This window comes from Lagenorhynchus albirostris, chromosome 7 (genome assembly GCF_949774975.1).
Source record: "Lagenorhynchus albirostris chromosome 7, mLagAlb1.1, whole genome shotgun sequence".
Classification (NCBI taxonomy): Eukaryota; Metazoa; Chordata; class Mammalia; order Artiodactyla; family Delphinidae; genus Lagenorhynchus; species Lagenorhynchus albirostris.
The window spans coordinates 37,528,602-37,545,719 of NC_083101.1; the positions used below are offsets into that span (position 1 = coordinate 37,528,602).

The 17,118-nt window shown below is 48.4% G+C and overlaps 2 protein-coding genes and 1 non-coding gene across 15 annotated transcripts in view; 2 read left to right on the plus strand and 1 right to left on the minus strand.

Annotated features, from left to right (window-relative positions):
- LOC132523562 (protein SPATA31F1-like) overlaps positions 1 to 17,118 on the plus strand; it is a 169,644-nt gene that overhangs the window by 48,425 nt on the left and 104,101 nt on the right. For 9 of the 10 annotated variants that reach the window (XR_009541564.1, XR_009541563.1, XR_009541566.1 and 6 more), the window contains one exon: positions 5,536 to 5,619. Coding sequence is in view for 4 of the 10 variants with exons in the window: in XM_060154927.1 (XP_060010910.1) it covers positions 5,578 to 5,619 (42 nt within the window). In the remaining 6 variants the exon portion in view is untranslated. Of the gene's footprint in view, positions 1 to 4,620; positions 5,620 to 17,118 lie in introns of those variants that run through there. The other variant, XR_009541565.1, reaches the window with a different exon arrangement.
- Positions 2,895 to 3,001, plus strand: LOC132524004 (U6 spliceosomal RNA). The gene has a single exon (XR_009541770.1). It is a non-coding gene; the product is annotated as a U6 spliceosomal RNA (small nuclear RNA).
- Positions 4,973 to 17,118, minus strand: part of PHF24 (PHD finger protein 24) — a 28,076-nt gene continuing 15,930 nt past the window's right edge. Inside the window, exons 2-8 of one of the 4 annotated variants that reach the window (XM_060154939.1) lie at positions 15,639 to 16,020; positions 14,809 to 14,994; positions 11,320 to 11,398; positions 10,818 to 11,023; positions 10,312 to 10,472; positions 9,897 to 9,992; positions 4,973 to 8,454 (exon numbers count right to left, since the gene is read on the minus strand). In XM_060154939.1, coding sequence (XP_060010922.1) covers positions 8,433 to 8,454; positions 9,897 to 9,992; positions 10,312 to 10,472; positions 10,818 to 11,023; positions 11,320 to 11,398; positions 14,809 to 14,994; positions 15,639 to 16,016 — 1,128 coding nt within the window. In that variant the 5' untranslated portion in view covers positions 16,017 to 16,020 and the 3' untranslated portion in view covers positions 4,973 to 8,432. Of the gene's footprint in view, positions 9,578 to 9,896; positions 9,993 to 10,311; positions 10,473 to 10,817; positions 11,024 to 11,319; positions 11,399 to 14,808; positions 14,995 to 15,638; positions 16,021 to 17,118 lie in introns of those variants that run through there. The other 3 variants (XM_060154938.1, XM_060154937.1, XM_060154940.1) reach the window with 3 other exon arrangements.

Sequence of the window (17,118 nt, forward strand, 5' to 3'; positions counted from 1 at the left end):
GCGGCTCTGCTTCTTCCTATGCCAGGTTTGTCTATTTTACCTCCTCCAGCCTTGCCTGTGCCAACACGGAGGCAGAGTTTAGTCACCGGCCTTTACCTGGTCCCTGCTAATGCTGAAGTGTAGGCTTAGACCTTTAAGGGTGCAGGGCTGTGCCTTCAGGTATTGGTGGCACAGATTCCGTTGTTTGCTGAGTTTTCAGTTGCTGTCCTGTGTCCCATTGCCCTGGGTATCAGGAAGGTGTGAGAGGAACCAGGGGTGCCTCAGGGTGTGGCATAGGGTATGAGAATGTAGGCTCTGAAGGCAGACTGTTGACCTTGTGAGGTTACTTGCCACATTGGTGCCTCATTTCCTCCTCTGTAAAATGGGGACAGCAGTACCTCATAGGGTCGTTGAGAGGGTTAATTAAGGTAACACATGTAATGCACTTAGTTCTGAGCTCGGCCTGTACTTAGCGCTCAAGAAAGTTAACTTATGCTGTATGTTCACAGATATCTCGGTATGTGAGTGCATCTGTAAATGTTTGAGCCTGGGAATTATTTGTCTTGTTGTATCTATCATGCAATTTGTAAGTGAGTGTATCTGGGTAATTATTTTTGTGCGGTAGTGTGCCTGATTCTGTTATTTGCTGTAGGTATGTGATTTTGTGTTACTGTACATATGTGATTAAATGACTAAGTAGGCCTGTGTCTACATGACAAAGAGTGGATGAAGTGTGGCTTCATGGCTGTTGATATGCTGACACCATGTCTGCCGGTGTATGCATGCATCTGTGATCATGTCAGTTCCAAACACCCCCACTCACCCTCCCTCCCTCTGGAGATGTCACAACCCTAGATGTCCCTCATTTCCTCACCCTGAGGGAACCAGAACTCGGGGGCAGGGGCGGGGGTGGGTGCCAGTGAGGAGGTGTTTAGACAGGAGCACATGTTCCCTCCCAGACTGTGTATGGGAGGGGGAGCCCTATCTTGCACATATCCTGAAGCCTCCACAGGAAGTGCTCCCCCCAACTTGTTCTCAGTTCCCTGTCTTGTCACCATGGCAACAGTTGCCAGGGGCTCCCAGGGTTGCTAAGATCTGGGTGTGGGAGGCTGCCAAGCCTTGTTGCCAGTAGACACAGAGAATCCTGGGGGAAAGGAAGACTACCCCCACAGTGCCGGCTTTCTGCAGTGACAGGACTGGTCCTTGGACCTCTCCTGTCCCCAAATTGTTCCTATAATTTGTATATGGCAGTACTAGGGTTAGTGGGGGGCTTTAACAGGAAGCTGGAACTAGAATACTGAGATTAACATTCTGAGAAGAAAGGGGCACTCTAGCTTGACTATTTCCATCTTTAAGGTCGGGAGGTCCTTGGAAATTAGTGACTTGCTTATTCTGTCCCCCATCTCTTATACTTCTTCTCTGGCAATATCTCTGCTTGAGTTCTCCAATGGCTGGTGCTTATTATCTACCTGATGTTTCCACCTGGTGTAGGAATACTGCATTGACCCCATTACTCTGGATGCAGACTGACTCCTTCCTGTGGTCAGACTCTTAGCATATCACCTGGATACACACTTCATGCTGACACTTGAGCCCAGAGTTCAGTCCCACAATGAGCCCTAACTTTGGCCTCAGCCTGAGACACTGACCTTGGTGTTAGTCCTAGACCAGAAAGTTCCCTACACCCAGCCTCAGTATAAGCCCTCCTCCTAGACACAGATGAGCCCTAATCTTGATACTGATACTTGAACCATCCACAGATTCAGTTATGATCCTGTACGTTGACTGAACACTGACCAGTGATCTTACTCCCTGGTACTTGCCTCGGGTCTCCCCGACTGTTCTGAACCTACACTGACTAGTACCATAAAGGTTCAAATGGGTTTTTTCTTGGGGGTGAGAGAACAGTACTGGGAATGACCAGCAGAGGGCGTGCAACATCAGGTTCCAAAGGCATGCTTCCCAGAGCCCACCTGGAAAGGGGATTAATAGCTATATTGGGATCTTGGATCTTTTCTCTCAGGTCAGGACTCAGAGCTGGAAGCACAGCAGTTGGTTTAAGAGGTTGAACTAAAAAAAGGTTCCCAACCCAGTGATGCTGATGCTTTGGGGTCACTTGGGTCTGTATAAGCATGGGTTTCCCTACAGCTCAGCCCGCCTCAGGGCTGGGGATGCACCAGAAAGCGCTTAACCATTTACTGGCATCGCAGGTCTCAAGAGGACTGGACACCTGGGAAGACATTTCACCCCCAACTCCACATTTCTGTCATATGCTCATACAGCTTCACTACCTTCCCTGGTATTCAGTTATCTTTTGGTCCTATTGAGCAGAAATCTGTCTCTCTTCCACCTTTGATCTTAGCTCTGTGCTTGAGATCACATTGACTTCATTGGTCCCATCTACCAGACATCAGCCATCTGCATCCCTTGAGTCTGCTCCTTGATAGGGTGAACACCTCTCAGGCCTTCACGGGTTCTTCCTGTGCCTTGTATCAATTCCAGCCACTAAGACCATGTTCCCCTGGCTGGGTTTCATTTTATGATGCCTGGCTCTGGTTAGGTTTTTCCAGGAGTGCTGGTGCAGCATACTAGCCAGCCTGCATCCCTCCTCTGACCCTGAACTTCTTTCCGTGTAGCCTCAGGTTACATCAGCTTTTTAGTAGTTCACTCACACCAGGTGAAGACTGCATCCTCTGTTCTCCCTGACCTGCTAAATCACATCTTGCCCGTTTTGTACCTGTTATAATTTTGAAAGGAGTGTTATTATTTATTTATTATTTTTTTTAAAGACAAAGATACTTGAAATTAGTGAAATAAAAAACATTTTGGCACTACTTTCTGAGCTTTAGGGCAATCCTTGGGCTTGGAAGTCTCTGTATTTGATGCTTACTTAGATGGGACAAGGAGGGACTCAAGTGCTCACTTCAGCAGCACATATACCAAAACTGGAACATTACAGGGAAGATTAGCGTGGTGTCTGCGCAAGGATGACATGCAAATTCATGAAGGGTTCCATGTTTTTGTTTTTGATGAATATTAAAATGTAATAATGTAAAATGAATGTATATATGGATAAATTAGTATATTGCCAAAAAAAAAAGAGGGACTGAAGATCCCCAGCTGGCTTGGCTGTGACTTCAGCACTGTGGACAGAGGCCAATGGAAGTTCCCCCGGCTATGCCTGGGACTGTGGGTGGGTGGAAGATGATACACACACAGCCTTCATGTGGGGCCAGAAATTCTTGCTGCTCACTCAGTGCCTTACACTGTACCAAGCTCTTTCCTCTCACCAAACGTATTCTGTCCTCACTCAACTATCAGCTCAGGAAGCAGACAAAATGAACTGTTTTCCAGATTTTTACAGATGAGGAAACTGAAGTTTTGCAAGGCCAAACTCCAAGCAACCGTATGAGTGGGATGGGAGAGAGAACACTAATTACTCCATATTTAGCAAATTTAGCAACCACTGCCCTGCTCTGGCTCAAGTGCACTCCTCATCTCTAGGGAAAGTCAGGGTCGGTGGAAGTTTTTGTGGAACTGAGGTTCCAGCCAACCCTGGGAACAAGTGGCAGTTGGTAGCAGGAACAGTGCTGGGAGGCTCTGAAGTTCCAATCAGGACTGCCCGAATGAGGGTGGGGAAACCTTGCTTGTCATTAAGGTTCACATAGGTCCAGCTTTTATGCCTCTTCCTCTATCCCAATGCTTGGCTTCACTGAGCCTGGAGATAAGGAAAAGGGACGTGTAGGATATTATTAAGGTGTTTCTGAGCCTGATGGACCTTCGTGGGAAATTTCCAGGAAGGGTGTGGGAGTCTTTGTGAAGGGAGTGAGTTGTGCAGGTGGTAAGAAATCCTCTGACATGGGCTACAGTTCTGGCTATCTGTGTATGCCTATTCCCTGGGTGTGGAAACAGGAGGTGCTGGACCACACAGCAGCTTTCTTTGAGGTGTACTTTGACAGGCAGCACAATAAAGTAGTTAAGAGCATGGGCACTAAAGCCAGACTACCTGGTTCCCCTGCTTCCTAGCTGTGTGACTGTGGAACCTTGAGAAATTCTCAGCCTCTCGGTTCCTCACTTCCTCATCTGTAATACAAATCACATAGGGTTGTTTTGAAGATTTATTCGTTTATGCAAAGCACTTAGAATTGCCCAGTGCATAGTAAGTGCTCAAAAATGTTAGTAATTACAGTTGGCTGTTGAACAATGTGGGAATTAGGAGCGCCAATGCACCCGCTGCAAAAATCCTCTTGTAGCTTTATAGCTGGGTCTCCGTATCCCCGGTTCCACATCTGTGGATTCAACCAACTGAGGACTGTGTGGTACTGTTGTACCTATTTATTGAAAAAAATCTGCATGTAAGTGGACGCATGCAACTGAATGGCCTCTGGTCCCTCAGGGGTTAACCATATTTGTATCTGGGGCTCCTGTGGTTTTGAGGTAGAATATCTGCCTCTGATCTACAGTCTAGAGATGCTTTCCTGTCTACAAGTACTGGCTCTGTTCTTACCAGGCAAAAGGGATGAATGGAGATTTCATGGTCCTCTGAAAGCTTCTCCAGACCTTAGTTTACCCAGCCCTATAATATCACATTAAAACAGTCTGCAAAGATGGGGAGGAAACTCAGACCAAGGAGAGCCCAGAAGACCCGGAGAAACCAGCCAACTAGCTTTCCTACTTTGTAGCTCAGCAGAAACTGGGAAGGGAAAAATGTCTAAAGCTGGCCCTTGGTGTGTGTTTGGGGGCAATACATAGCAGACAGGCTTGGAGGGCTTACCTTTTCCTTAATTTCTTCAAAAACTTTGGCTCTTCTCTTCAGTGCCCTCGTCTCCTCTGTGTCCATGGTGGAGACCCTGCCTCCTCCCACCCCCACCTATCTTATGGGTTCCCTGGAGGCCACAGCTGCTCCTGTTTTAGACTCAGGAATTGGCCGATGATAGGAAACCAAACAGAAACTTGGTAGGTGCCCCAAACAACAGGAAACAAGAAGCCAAAATAGCATCACAATCTTTTTATTATGATTCCCACTGTGCCCAGCCTCTGGGAACATCAGCTCCTTCTGGAGTGAAGGCTGAGCCATGGGGAGGAGCATGCAGCTGTAGTGATGGGAAGACAGGGCTTGAGGATGTTCCGCTCAGCTTACTGTCAAGTTACCTTCCGCAGAAAAGCACATAGGAAGGGCATAAGGGACCAGAGGCCATTGGATCCTCCATTGTTACTTGAGTGCTCTCAGAGCCCTTCTCACAAGCCTGTGTTTGGTGGGGAGACAGATCGGAGGCCATCTCTTATAGGAGGCTAGGCTTGATGGCCTTCGTTTCACCATGGATACGGAAAGGCCTTGTTCCTTACACATTGATGTTCTTATCTGTGGTCATGCCAACTCATGCTATACAAACCGGAATGTGACTGGGCTTCTTAGTCACTGGCCTGAGCAGACCTGACACCCTCTCCATGATCTGGGTCATCAGGGCATTTGGCCCAGAGGGAAGAAAGTTCTTCCTTAGTGCTAGTGGGGTCTATTGAAGATTCTGTAACCTGTTCATTTTCTTTCCTTTCAAGGTTGCTAAAAGCAGTGGCAGCAGAAAAGCAACAGCAGAGAAAATGCCCAGTCCCGCCCCACTCCAGCGTGGGCTGTCGGAGCAGGTAGGATGCATTAATATCCCCCAATCAAGAACTCTGTTGTATGGGCTTTAGCTAAGGGCCCAGAGAGATTCTGGGCAATTCAAACTAAGTGGCATGGAGAAAGCAGCAATTTTATTCCACTGTAAATAGAGGGGTAAAAAGGGGTTATGGTTACAGGTGCTGCCTGGATGTCCTGAAATTCTGGCATCAATGTTGTTTTGCCTTTTAAACTCCAAGTATGTATCTGCCTTTACTCTGCTGGTTTAAAGGGGACATGCCTGCAGGATCACTAGAGCCTGCCACCAGTCCTGTCTGAAAGTTACTCTTGGCTCTGTGGTGGTCATGGCTGGCCTGTGACCCTGCCATACAGCTTCTTCTGAGCTTCCCTCTTGCCTTTAGGGTTTCTTGCACCAGCTTTACTGAAGCCACGAGACATGCAGTGGTTGAGGTTGAGGCTTAGAGGCCTAGGCACAATCCTGAGCCCACCCCCCAGAGAGGTGCCCTCTTCCCAGGTGGTTTGATTCTGTGCTTCCCATACTGTTGATAGGAATGGGGGACCCCTATATTTGGCCACTCTAACAAGGCCAGGGTGACATCCCATAGGGAGCACCAGGGCCAGAAAGGCCAGTGTCTGGCCTGCAGCCACAGTTGCTTAGGCTGAGGACAGAAAGAGGCAACGTGCTCATAGCTTCAGCCGTGGCTGTCCTCAGAGGAAGAGCTCTTGAAAGGGGTCAGTACCTAGGAGTAAGGAAACTGCTCCATCCCTGGGATCAAAGGGGCCCATTGCTCAAAAGCGCAGAGGCTGAATCTATTGGGGAAGGCTGATCTCAGGAGAGGAAGCCACGGAGCAGACCTAAAGAGGCTACATGGCCACAGCTATTGCCTCAGCTGACCCTGTGTCCCTGAAGCTCCGTCGTGTCATCAAATGCCCCTGTCTTTAAATCTGAGCATGGAAAAGAGGACTTCTGGGTGAAAAACAGACTTAGGGCAAGTAGTCTTCAAAGGAGCATCTGTGTAACCTCAGCCTCCCTTGGCTGGGGGGTGGGGCGGGTGGTGCTTGGGAAAAGAACTGATCTCTGCAATTTGGGGCAGCCAAGAAGAAAAGACTGAAACATTTTCTCATACTCTTATCAGAGTCAGTCGCTAATTTCTGTACTTGGCAGAATTGCAGACAGTCACAATGATGAAAGGGCTTGAAAAGGAAAGGAAATTGGCTTCACTAGGTTTATACAAGTTTGAACATTTCCATATGTACTGGAGGGGGGCTCCGTGGATTAGGACACTGCAAAGGGAGATCTCAGAAGGGGGCTTGGGGTAGAGCTTCTGCAACTCTTGACTGAGGGAGCAATGGAACCTCTCCTTTGGTAAAAAGCTAGATGCCTATGGAGAAGAGGCTGGTTACTTCTGTGTGCTTTTCTGCTTCCTAGGATTCTTGTGACTGGGCACTCTGTCCTTTGCTGAGGGCAATGTCCCCTGGACCCTTTGCAGCACACCCCCATTAAGGAAGCTTGCCGCCCTGGAATAGGGAGAGGGTGATCCCAAATGGGCCAGATCCTGTTGTGGAAGAACTCTGGGGTCTGCTTTGCCAGGCCCTGGGATACAGCTGGCCTGATCCAGTGGCCCCCAGTCTTTACCACTCACCCACAGAAAGCTAGAAGCTGCAGCTCCAGAGAGGTAGGCATCGCCTTGGTCTGTGAAGGATCAGGGAACAAGAAGATGGACTGCCAATCCTTTTGATTGATGACGAGGCAGGAGAAAAAGCTACCGAGCTCTCGAAGCCCAGACCTTGTTTTTACTCAAAGTGCCCTGTCCATGAGATCAAGCAGCCCAAGGCCATTGACACAGAAGGTGATTTGCCCGAGAGTAAGCAAAAGCCCTTGTGCTTACTGTGCTTTAATCTCAGTGCAAAACCCCAGGGCTGGCTGCTTCGGATGCAGTCCTTGGGCCCAAAAGTCATATGCTTTCTCTTTCTTTCTTTGTTTTTTTTTCTTTTTTTGGCTGGACTGAATAATGGCCCCTCCTACTGATTAGTCTTAGGAGTATGGCTGTGGAGTATTTACAAAGAACTGGGGGTTTTGAACTGTTCAGAGCCATACACATGAACCCAGTTCATCTTCTGTATGCTTCCTTTCAGTCCTAAATAATCCAACCTCAGAAGCCTCTTACCTGGCTTCTAGGTCTGACTGTAAGGGAGGAGACCATATAGTGCTCTTACCATGCCCCAGGTTACAGCTCCCTGCCTTCCTCTGAGCAGCACTGAGCTGTATGCTGCTGCTTCTGTAGAAATGCCTTGAGCAATGGGGTTGTGTTAACTTCTGCATGTCTGAGCCAACCCCCTCTCAAATAACTCTTGGTTGTCAGAACTGGCTAACCTAAGCCATTAGCTTGGAAACAGAAACTTGAACTCCAGGGCCTGTGCTTACCTGTAACATACACTGACTGGGGAATTTAATGAGAACTTAGGAAGGACAGCTGGGGCTGGGAGGCCAGGCTTGATGGCCTTCTGGCAGCCTCTCCTTGCCCCCAAAGTCTTCCCATGCCAGGGCCAGGCCCTAAGCTGGTAGGGAAGGACATGTAGTGAGCAATGGGGAAAAGCAGCAGCTCAGGCCATATCTCAGTAACAGGGAGAAGGGAACACCTCTTCCTTCTGTGAGGCTTTGCTGGGACTTTCTCTGTTCAAGAGAGTTGAGATGCAAATCCTCTTCTTAGCTCCAGTGTCTTATCCTCATTGTCAGGTGGTTTGAAAGGAATCCCTTTTGAGGGCTTCTGTGGAGTTGCTCTTTCCTGGGCTATGAAAAAGGCTGGCTCTGTACTCCATACCATGGCACACTTTTCTAGGTCTGCAGTTGAGCTGAGCTGGAAGAATAGAAAAGCATGAGCCTTCTTCTCTCCTCTTCCATCCAGGCCTTGTCCTCATTGGAGCGCAGGCTTTGGGTCTCTGTGGTAGCTGACTTGGGTGAAGCACTTAACCCAGAGGGCTGAGACTCTTGCCATCATACCTGTTCCATTCAGGCCCCTGGGCTCTGGGCCATGAGCACCCACCTAAAAAACAGGGGCCAGGATGGCTCACCTTGGTTTTGGACTGTTCTGTTAAATAAAGACTTTTGGACTTGAAATGACCTGGCTGAGAGGTTCCTAGAATTCTGGGTCCCTGGGAGGGGCTGCCTTCCCTTTTCTAATTAGGACTCCACAGACTAGTTGCCTTCTCTGTCACCAGGAATTGAATTTAAATAAATAATAAATAAATAATAAGTGCAGTGGTGGTTTTCAACCGTTTCCCCATCCCACCTGAGGGACATAGTACACACCTACCAGAACGGTGGCTCACCACAGAAGGGATTTTCAGTGTGGGAAGAGGGAGCCTGTCAGCATCTCTAGGAGAGTATGTGAGTCTGATATGCCCCCTTATTAAGAATCACTTGGCCAGAGACTGATCTATTGTGAATCAGAACTGGCCAATAGAAGGGCTGAGTAGAGACCCCCTCGCTTATATCAAGGGCTTCACGAAAGAACTTTGGTCCTTCTTCAACCAAAAAGAACCAGGTCTCTGCAGGCATGGCCAGCTAGGCATGTGTGTATGTGTGCATGTGTGTGCACACATATACGTGTGCAGTGGCAGGTCCAGTCTACGGTGTGAGGGCAGGGGGTGGTCCAGGAGCAGATACTGACACAGCTCCCAGGGCTTCTCCCTGTGGCAATGCATTTACTGTCTCTGTTGTGATGGGAATGGTGATGTCAGTGCCATAAAGCTTAGTGACAAACTGAGATGTGGCCAGTGCTCCATCCCCATAAGTCTCAGTACCAGAGGTTGGTGGGGGGATGGGAGAAAGTAAAGGAGGGAGAGAACGCCACTGTCCCCAAACTGAGCTTTTCTGCTCCATGCTATCCTGGGGGTTTCAGGTGAATGGCTGCACTGTTGGGGCGAGCAGCCAAGATGTAGACGACATTCTCCTGCAGGAAGGTAGGCCAGTCCACAAATCTGGAGTGGAAGCAAAGAACAGGTTTGTGAGGCCGGTTGCTGAGCCTGGAGGCTCATGAGACCTGCTCCCAGTGGCAGCATGGCTTGAGGTGGGCAAAACTCAGGGAAGCCCTGGCTTGTGCGTGACATGGTGATGGCAGGCTGTGCTTCCAGGCTGACAGACCAGCTCACTGGCCCTATGGATCTGGGGTCAAATGTGTACTCTTGAAGTCTGGTTTTTGGGTTGGGCATTTGCTGTTTTGGGGTGATGGTGGGGGGTGTGTTTGTGTGTTTGTAGGGGTCAGGAGTGTAGACAGCCCAGTGAGGAGGTGTCACTCACCTGGACTCAGGCTCTGTGGGCAGCGGGGCCTTGTCCTGACTCTTGCTGCTGCTGCTGTCTGGGCTGCTGTCTGCTATGGGACCCACATGGCTGACGCTGTTGGGCACAAGGACATGTGGTTAGGAGCGGGCCACTGAAAGGCCCGGCCCCTTCCACATTCTGGTGAACCCAAAGCTCTGGATGTGCTCGTCCAGGCTTTTCTGACATGGGGCGATGGAGCTTGGAGTAGAGGCTGCTCTATGCCGTGGCCAGTAGGAGTCACTGTCCACTGTCTAATGCACAGGAGGATCTTCTGGCTGTTTGAGGAAACTGGCAGGAGAAACAGGGAGGTAGGTACCTTTCATACCAAGGGCCATTTGGCATGGAAAAAGGAGGAGGGTACGTGAGTGGGGGCAGGGATTGGTAGGGAGCAGACCTGACACTGCAGGAAGAAGCATCTGGGGGGCGTTTGCAGAACCAAGAGTGCTGGGCACGGCGGCACTCTGCCTCACTGATAGTGCTCCCGCTGCCCCGGGCCAGGAAAGTGGCCCGGGCTCGCTCCCGCTCCTTGACTGTCAGAAGCCTTAACAGAGAGTTCTGGGGAAGAAGAGATATATTAAGACCTAGAGGTGAAAATATTTTGTAAACTGTCAAGCCACAGAGAATCCTACCTCCACCATCACCTCTGCACCCTCCCTTTGAAGCAGCCCAGAGCGGTTCTGGTAACACCAACATTTGCAGTGAGGTCCAGCACTAACCAATCTTCCTTGGGCAGTTTCCCCAGCCTAGGCACTGGATCACCTGTTACTGGATAGAACCTGAGCCCTTTCCTCGTACTGGTTCCTGCTCAGAGAGTACCCAGTGCTCCTCCAACCTGCCTGGCATGTTTCCCTGGTCTCTCACCCAATACCCCACAGACGTTTACCCCCAGCTGTCCCTTACCTGGGGACGTATTTGCTGTAGAAGTAGGAGGGACTCATGGGACAAGAAATCAGGCCACTCTATGTGTCCTCGGTGTTCAGGGTCCAGGGCTGCAAACTGGCGGGCTGCCTGCTCCTCTTGCTCCTCACTTAGAGCCCTGTCACTGTCCCCTCGCTTCGCTGTTTGGTGGCGGTAGCGCAGGAAATCATCCAGCGTCAGGGAGCAGTCTGTGGGGAGGCACCCCGTGCTAGCCAGGCCCACCCTTTCCACAGCCTCTGGAGTACCTGCACTCACCTCTAGGGTACCCTCCAGAGCCCCACCACCCACAGCTCTCATCCAGTCTTTGTCTCCATAGCCAGGATAACTCAGGCTGTGGCCAGTGGTGGGCCAACAGCTTGCGAACACGGTCCCATTTATGCCCTTGCCCCACAAATTCTGGAATACTCCTTTCATGGTTCATCCTAGAAAGTATGAAGAAGAAATCTGCCTGGCTCTCTCCATTGGCAGTACCATCCAGCCTTACCGGGGATAACTTTACACTGCTGAAAGGTCTCTGTGAGGCTGTACATTTCTTCTTCAGTTAGCAGCAAGTTGAGGTTGTTCTGAAAAAGAGGAAGAGCTAAGTCAGTGGCCATGTTGGCCAGTAAGAAAGAAAGGCCAAGGATCAAGAAGGATGGAAATAGTATACCAGCTGGAAGGCAATAATTGGATCATCTAATCCCAGCCTCTCATTCATAGTCAAGTAGACTGAGGCCCCAGAAAGGGGAAAGGACTTTCTCAGAGCTGTCCAGCTCTGGACAGGATCTTTCCCAGAACCCAGATATCCTGGCTCCAGCCCTGAGTCCCTTTTACTAAAATAGTGGTTTTTGAATTATTCTCTGAGATAGCTTAGGGGTTCCCTGGAGGTGCCTTAGGAAGCTGTTGCAAGGGAGAAGGGGGCAAGTGGGCAGGGTTCTGAATCCCTAGCTCCATCAACCAGAGCAGCTCCATCTTTATCCATTTTATGTATCTGGCTTCTGTGTTAGGCTGTGTTCAAAGAGTATTTTAGTTAAAAAAGTTTAATTCTAACTCCAGTTTCCATATTTCTAAAAATTATTTAATCCTAAAGTTGTATCACTTTAACTCCAGAATGGTTTTGAAAGAGATGCCATCATGAAAAATTTCCTAAAACCAAGTGAATTTTTTTGTGGTGCCAGGGAAGTTTTAATTCCAAAAGAGCACTGATGTGTTATTTCGTTAGCATTAATTTACAGTCTTACAGTCCTTAAACTACCAAATATTCTTTATAGTAGATCATTTTCTCTCTAAAGTACCAGTAAAGAACAGGAGCAGACATTTCATGACTATTCATTTTTGGATTTCATGAAGAACTCAAACCATTCTTTCAATAAACACTTTTTGAGCCCCTGTATATGCTTGGCACAATGGTGCTTAACATTGTGTGATGTTTAGTATGGCTGGAATGTAGAGTGTGTGTGTGTGTGTGTGTGTGTGTGTGTGTGTGTGTGTGTGTGTGTGTGTGTGTGTCTTGGGAGAGGGTAGGGAGGGGATAAAAGATAAGGGAGGGGAGGTAGGCAGAAGCCTGACTGTGAAGTGCTTCAAATGCCCTTTATTGAGCCCCTCAAATTGGGCTTTTTTTTCTGAGGGCAAACGGGAGTCACGGAAGGGTTTTTAAGTGTGGAGTGCCACAGTCAGCTCTTTGTCTGCTGTGTGGAGAATGGATTAGATGGGCAAAGTCTGGAGGCATGGAGGGCAGTTAAGTAATTGTTGCAATAAAGAAAAGATAAGTGGCTAAACTAAGACATGAGAATGAAGAAAAGGGGAGAGATTTGAGAGAGATTAGGAGGTAGAGTCTATAGGACCTGCTGACTCACTGGACGTGAGGGGTGAGGGAGAGAAATGAGTTGGGATTGGTAACTGTGGGGTGGTGGCGGTATTACTATTCACAGAGACAAGGAAGGGAGGGAGAATGGGTTTGGGGAAAAAGATGAGCTCATGTGGGGGCATGTTGAAGTACCTGTGAGACATCAAGATGGATATAAGTCCAAGAGACAGGAAATTTAGGTCTGGACGCACAGATTTGGGAATGATTGGTATTTAGATGGTGGAGTAGCCACCGAAGTGGATGAAGACCCAGAGAGAGAGAGTATAGTGGGAAAAGAACCCTGAGAAACACCAGCATTTAGGACTGGGACAAGAAACTAAGGGCACTTAGAAAGAATGGTCGGGACTTCCCTGGTGGTCCAGTGGTTAAGACTTTGTCTTCCATTGCAGGGGGTTGTGGGTTCCATCCCTGGTCGTGGAGCTAAGACCCCACATGCCTCGTGGCCAAAAAACCAAAACATAAAAAAGAAGCAATATTGTAACAAATTTAATAAAGACTTTAAAAAATGGTCCACATCAAAAAAAAAAAATCTAAAAAAAAAGAAAGAATGGTCAGAGAAGAACCTGGGAAGAGAATCAGTAGAGGGTACTGGAAGCCAAGAGAAGAGAGTTGTACAATGTAGGAGGTAATGTTAGCAGTGGTTATACGAGTCAGGTGGAATTTTATTGATTTTCTATTTTCTCTGGTTTCTGTATTTTGTGTAATACTTCTCACAAAAATACTCATACCCTAAGAAAAGAGGGGGCAGTAAGGAAGTGCTAAATATATCAGAGAGATCAAGTAAAAGATTCCTGAGAAAAGGTCACCGGACTTGACAATTAGGTCACTGGCGACCTTAGAAGAGCTAATTCAGCAAAATGATGGATGAAGAAGCCAAGTGGTTGGGGAACCACAAGGAGATAATGAAGTCCTTTCAAGAAACTTGGCTGTGAAGGGAAGGAAAGAAAAGCGAGGAGCTTGGAAGAAGCCTTTGTAAAAGGTCTTGTGGAGAGTGGTGGTAATGAAGGCAGGACTGTGACAGAAAGCCAGGAAGGGAGCTGTGTAATCCTGAGGGTTTAGGAAGGAGACACTCAGTCCTACATCAGCAGAACACTGCCAAGCAGAGTTGCTGTGAGTGAAAAGTCTAGCATTTGGAGGAGTGGTGACTAGAGAAGATTGCCTGTAGAGCAGGCTGTGCTGTGGCATATTCCAGCTGGGGAGAAGGTATTTTAAGTGACTGGAAATAACTCTTCTATACTTCATTTTATGGACAAGCCATAGAGAAAGTGTTATTTGTTAGAAAGTGGCACATCTTTCCTTTCTCCTAGGCAGTAGGAAGAAGAGGGAAACAGCAGATAACTCCTTACTCTGAAATCAGTGGATGAAGATATCTGCAGGGCAACAGATCAATAAAGCAAGACTTGAACTCTATTCAGGTGTGCTGAGAAAGGGATATGAATCTGGCTTTTAATCTTTTCAAAATTTGGAAGGCATTTATGTATAATTTGCAAAGTTCTGAATCAACAGGCCTTTGTTACTTAATTCACAAAATGATTGCTTCAGAGATGAAGAAAAATGCTCCTAAGACTTAGGTAGAAGACCAAGTGAGAATCTTAGGACTGGGATGTTTTCCTTGGATGGAATCCATCCCTATTGGAAGCAAGCCGGTTAGGATTTCAGGTTGGTTTTTCAGATGAATACAATGAATGACAACTATAGACTAACAGAGAGTAAGTACTGCTCCAAGCAGAATTAGTTGTGAATAATTAGGTCTCGTCCTACCCATTCAGTCCTCTAGCTCAGTGGTTCTTAACTGGAACGATTTCGTTCCCCCACGATACATTTGGTAATATCTGGAGATATTTTGGGTTGTCACAACTGGGGGTGGGTGTTACTAGCGTCTAATGGGTAGAGGCTAGGGATGCTGCTAAACATCCTACAGTGCACACAGCCCACTCAACAAAGAATTATCGTGCCCCAAACGTCAGTAGTACTGAGGTAAGGAAAGTCTGTCCTAACTCTAGTGACCCGAATCTGAATACTCTTCAGGTTACTGCCTAGAAACCAGTGTTCTAAGACTGGGCCTCCAGGAAATGTGCCAAATCCCTGGCAGTGCAGGAGCCCACCATCCCTGCAGTCTAGGCTTACACAGTAGTGGCAGCTCCAGCCTGTTTCTGTGTTTGCTGTCTCAGTCACCTCCGCGGCACTGTCTCCTTGGATGTAGCCCACGCGGCGCAGGCAGCCATCATGGAAGACCCTGGTGCAGACCCTGCACGGAAAGAGGCTCTCGGCTGTCCAGACCTCACAGACATCACACATCTCATCATTAACAACCTGGGGAAAGATGGCAGGAGTGTATAGGGATGTATAAACACAGCAGCAAGATCCTAGGCCACCAAGCACAGTGCTACTTGCCTGGGGCTGAGTGACCCTGGAGCAGCCTAAAGGAACAACTCCAGCTGAAGCCAATGTTATGGCAATAGAGCTCTCTCTCTTGAAGACAAGAACCAGTAGGTTCTTCCAGCTGCTCAGGTCTCTGTGATCATGTTTCTGAGCAGGGATGCTACTAGCATTTTTGGAAAGAATAATCTGTTGTGAGAGATTGTCCCAGGCATTGCAGGACCCTTATCATCCCTGTTTTTCTTGGCACCAAATACCAGGAGCAACTCCCAGTTTTGTGACCTTCCTGAACTCCCCCTACCCCCACCCCAAATTTCCAAATGCCTCCTACAGGGGACAGTATTATCCCTTAGGTGGGAGGGCTGCCATGGTATAATTCCTTATCACCCATTTCCTCAAGTCTTTCACTAAGACAAATCCAGGATGTAACATTTTTATTCTTGGGGAAGAAATTCAAAGACTCAGCTCCATCTTTCTGGTTTTGAGCCTCACTTCAACCATACCCAGGCCTCCCCGTCCTGCTCCCTGATCCCCAGAAGGTCTAAAACTGCGGGATTCTGCCCTTACTGGACACTCACAGCCTCTCTGGGCTCCAAGCGGATATCTGGAGGCTTGTCATCATCCAGCTTCCGGGTGGGGCGGATGAAGGCAGGGGGTGTGAAACGACTGGTCCTGTCAAACTCCTCCGGCTCCACTCCACGACCATCCCGGAGCCTCTCCCAGGCGGCACGGCTGACACCGCTCTCTTCTTGGAGTGCTGGGGTGCTTGCCTCTGCTTCTTTCTCTTCCTGCACCTCCTGGACAGAGCCCTCTACCGTGCCACGGTGAGACCCCGAAAGTTCACCTGTGCGTCGGATGGAAGGCCTGTCCCGCAGCCCATCCTTGAAGGCAGACACAGCCAGGGTCACCTTCTGCACCTGCTCCACTGTCTGCCGCTTGGACATCAACACCCCCATGGCTCTGTGGACAGAAAGCAGAGGGGCTCAGACTCAGCCAATGGCTGACCATATTAGGGCAATTTGTTTCAACCATTCACCTAAGTGGCAAGCGCTATTAAATAGCTTCTCCCTTTTCTGGAACTCAGTAGCATGGCAGGGTGGACAGAGCACTTGTTAAGGAGTCAGAAGACCTTGGTTCTATTTCTGACTGGCCCTGTGACTTTGGTTTTCCTGTCTATAAAATGAGGGCGATCTGCTCAGCACACTTCACAGGGCTATCATGAGGATAATATCAGAAAAGGGGCTTAACAGTGCATGTAGACTAGAAAGCACTCTACAAATGTGAGATGGTATCTCTGTCTCCCTTCCTGTCCCAAAGCCAATTAGGTCTAGGGGTCCCAGGCCTCCGATACTTTGAGACAGTAGGAGACTCCAGAGCCCAAGTCTCTCCCAAAGATGACCCAAGGCATAAAGCAAGACTACAGCTACACATTTCAGAATTCTGACTGAAGGAATGCTCCTCTGACAAGTGCTGTGCGCAAGAATCCATATCAAACGCCTACTTTTTGAGTCAGAGTGAATGAACTCCTATTTTTAGAGGACTCCTGAATTAGGCATCCAGGAAACTCTGCCACCTCACCCATGTGGTCAAGGTCTCAGACACTTCTTTGCTCCTTCTAATTAGTAGCTATGCCTGTTTATGGGTCTGTCACAGACAACCTGCTCATCACAAGCTCTCAGGTGCTTCTCACACTTCTAAGGCTTCACTAATGTCACTGCCACATTTTCTGCTTTGATTCTCAGAACTGTTCAAGAAAGGTCTATATCCTTTACAGGTTAAAAAGGAATGTTATTCTTGCTCTTCTTCTGTAGTACCAGGGCATTGGAAAGTGAGGGCATGACATGGCACACTGCAAAGCTGGTCTGCTATTTCCTAGCCTGAAGGGTCTTAGTGGAATTCAGTTGGGGAATGTTTGTTCTAAGTGGAGCAGAGAGTCCATTTTAGCCTTGCTATCAATCCATCATAATCAAGGCTTACTGAACAGTACTATATGCAAGGCACCGACTGCTCATCATTGGAAATAGAAGATGGGAGAACAGAGTCTCATCACTCAAGGTA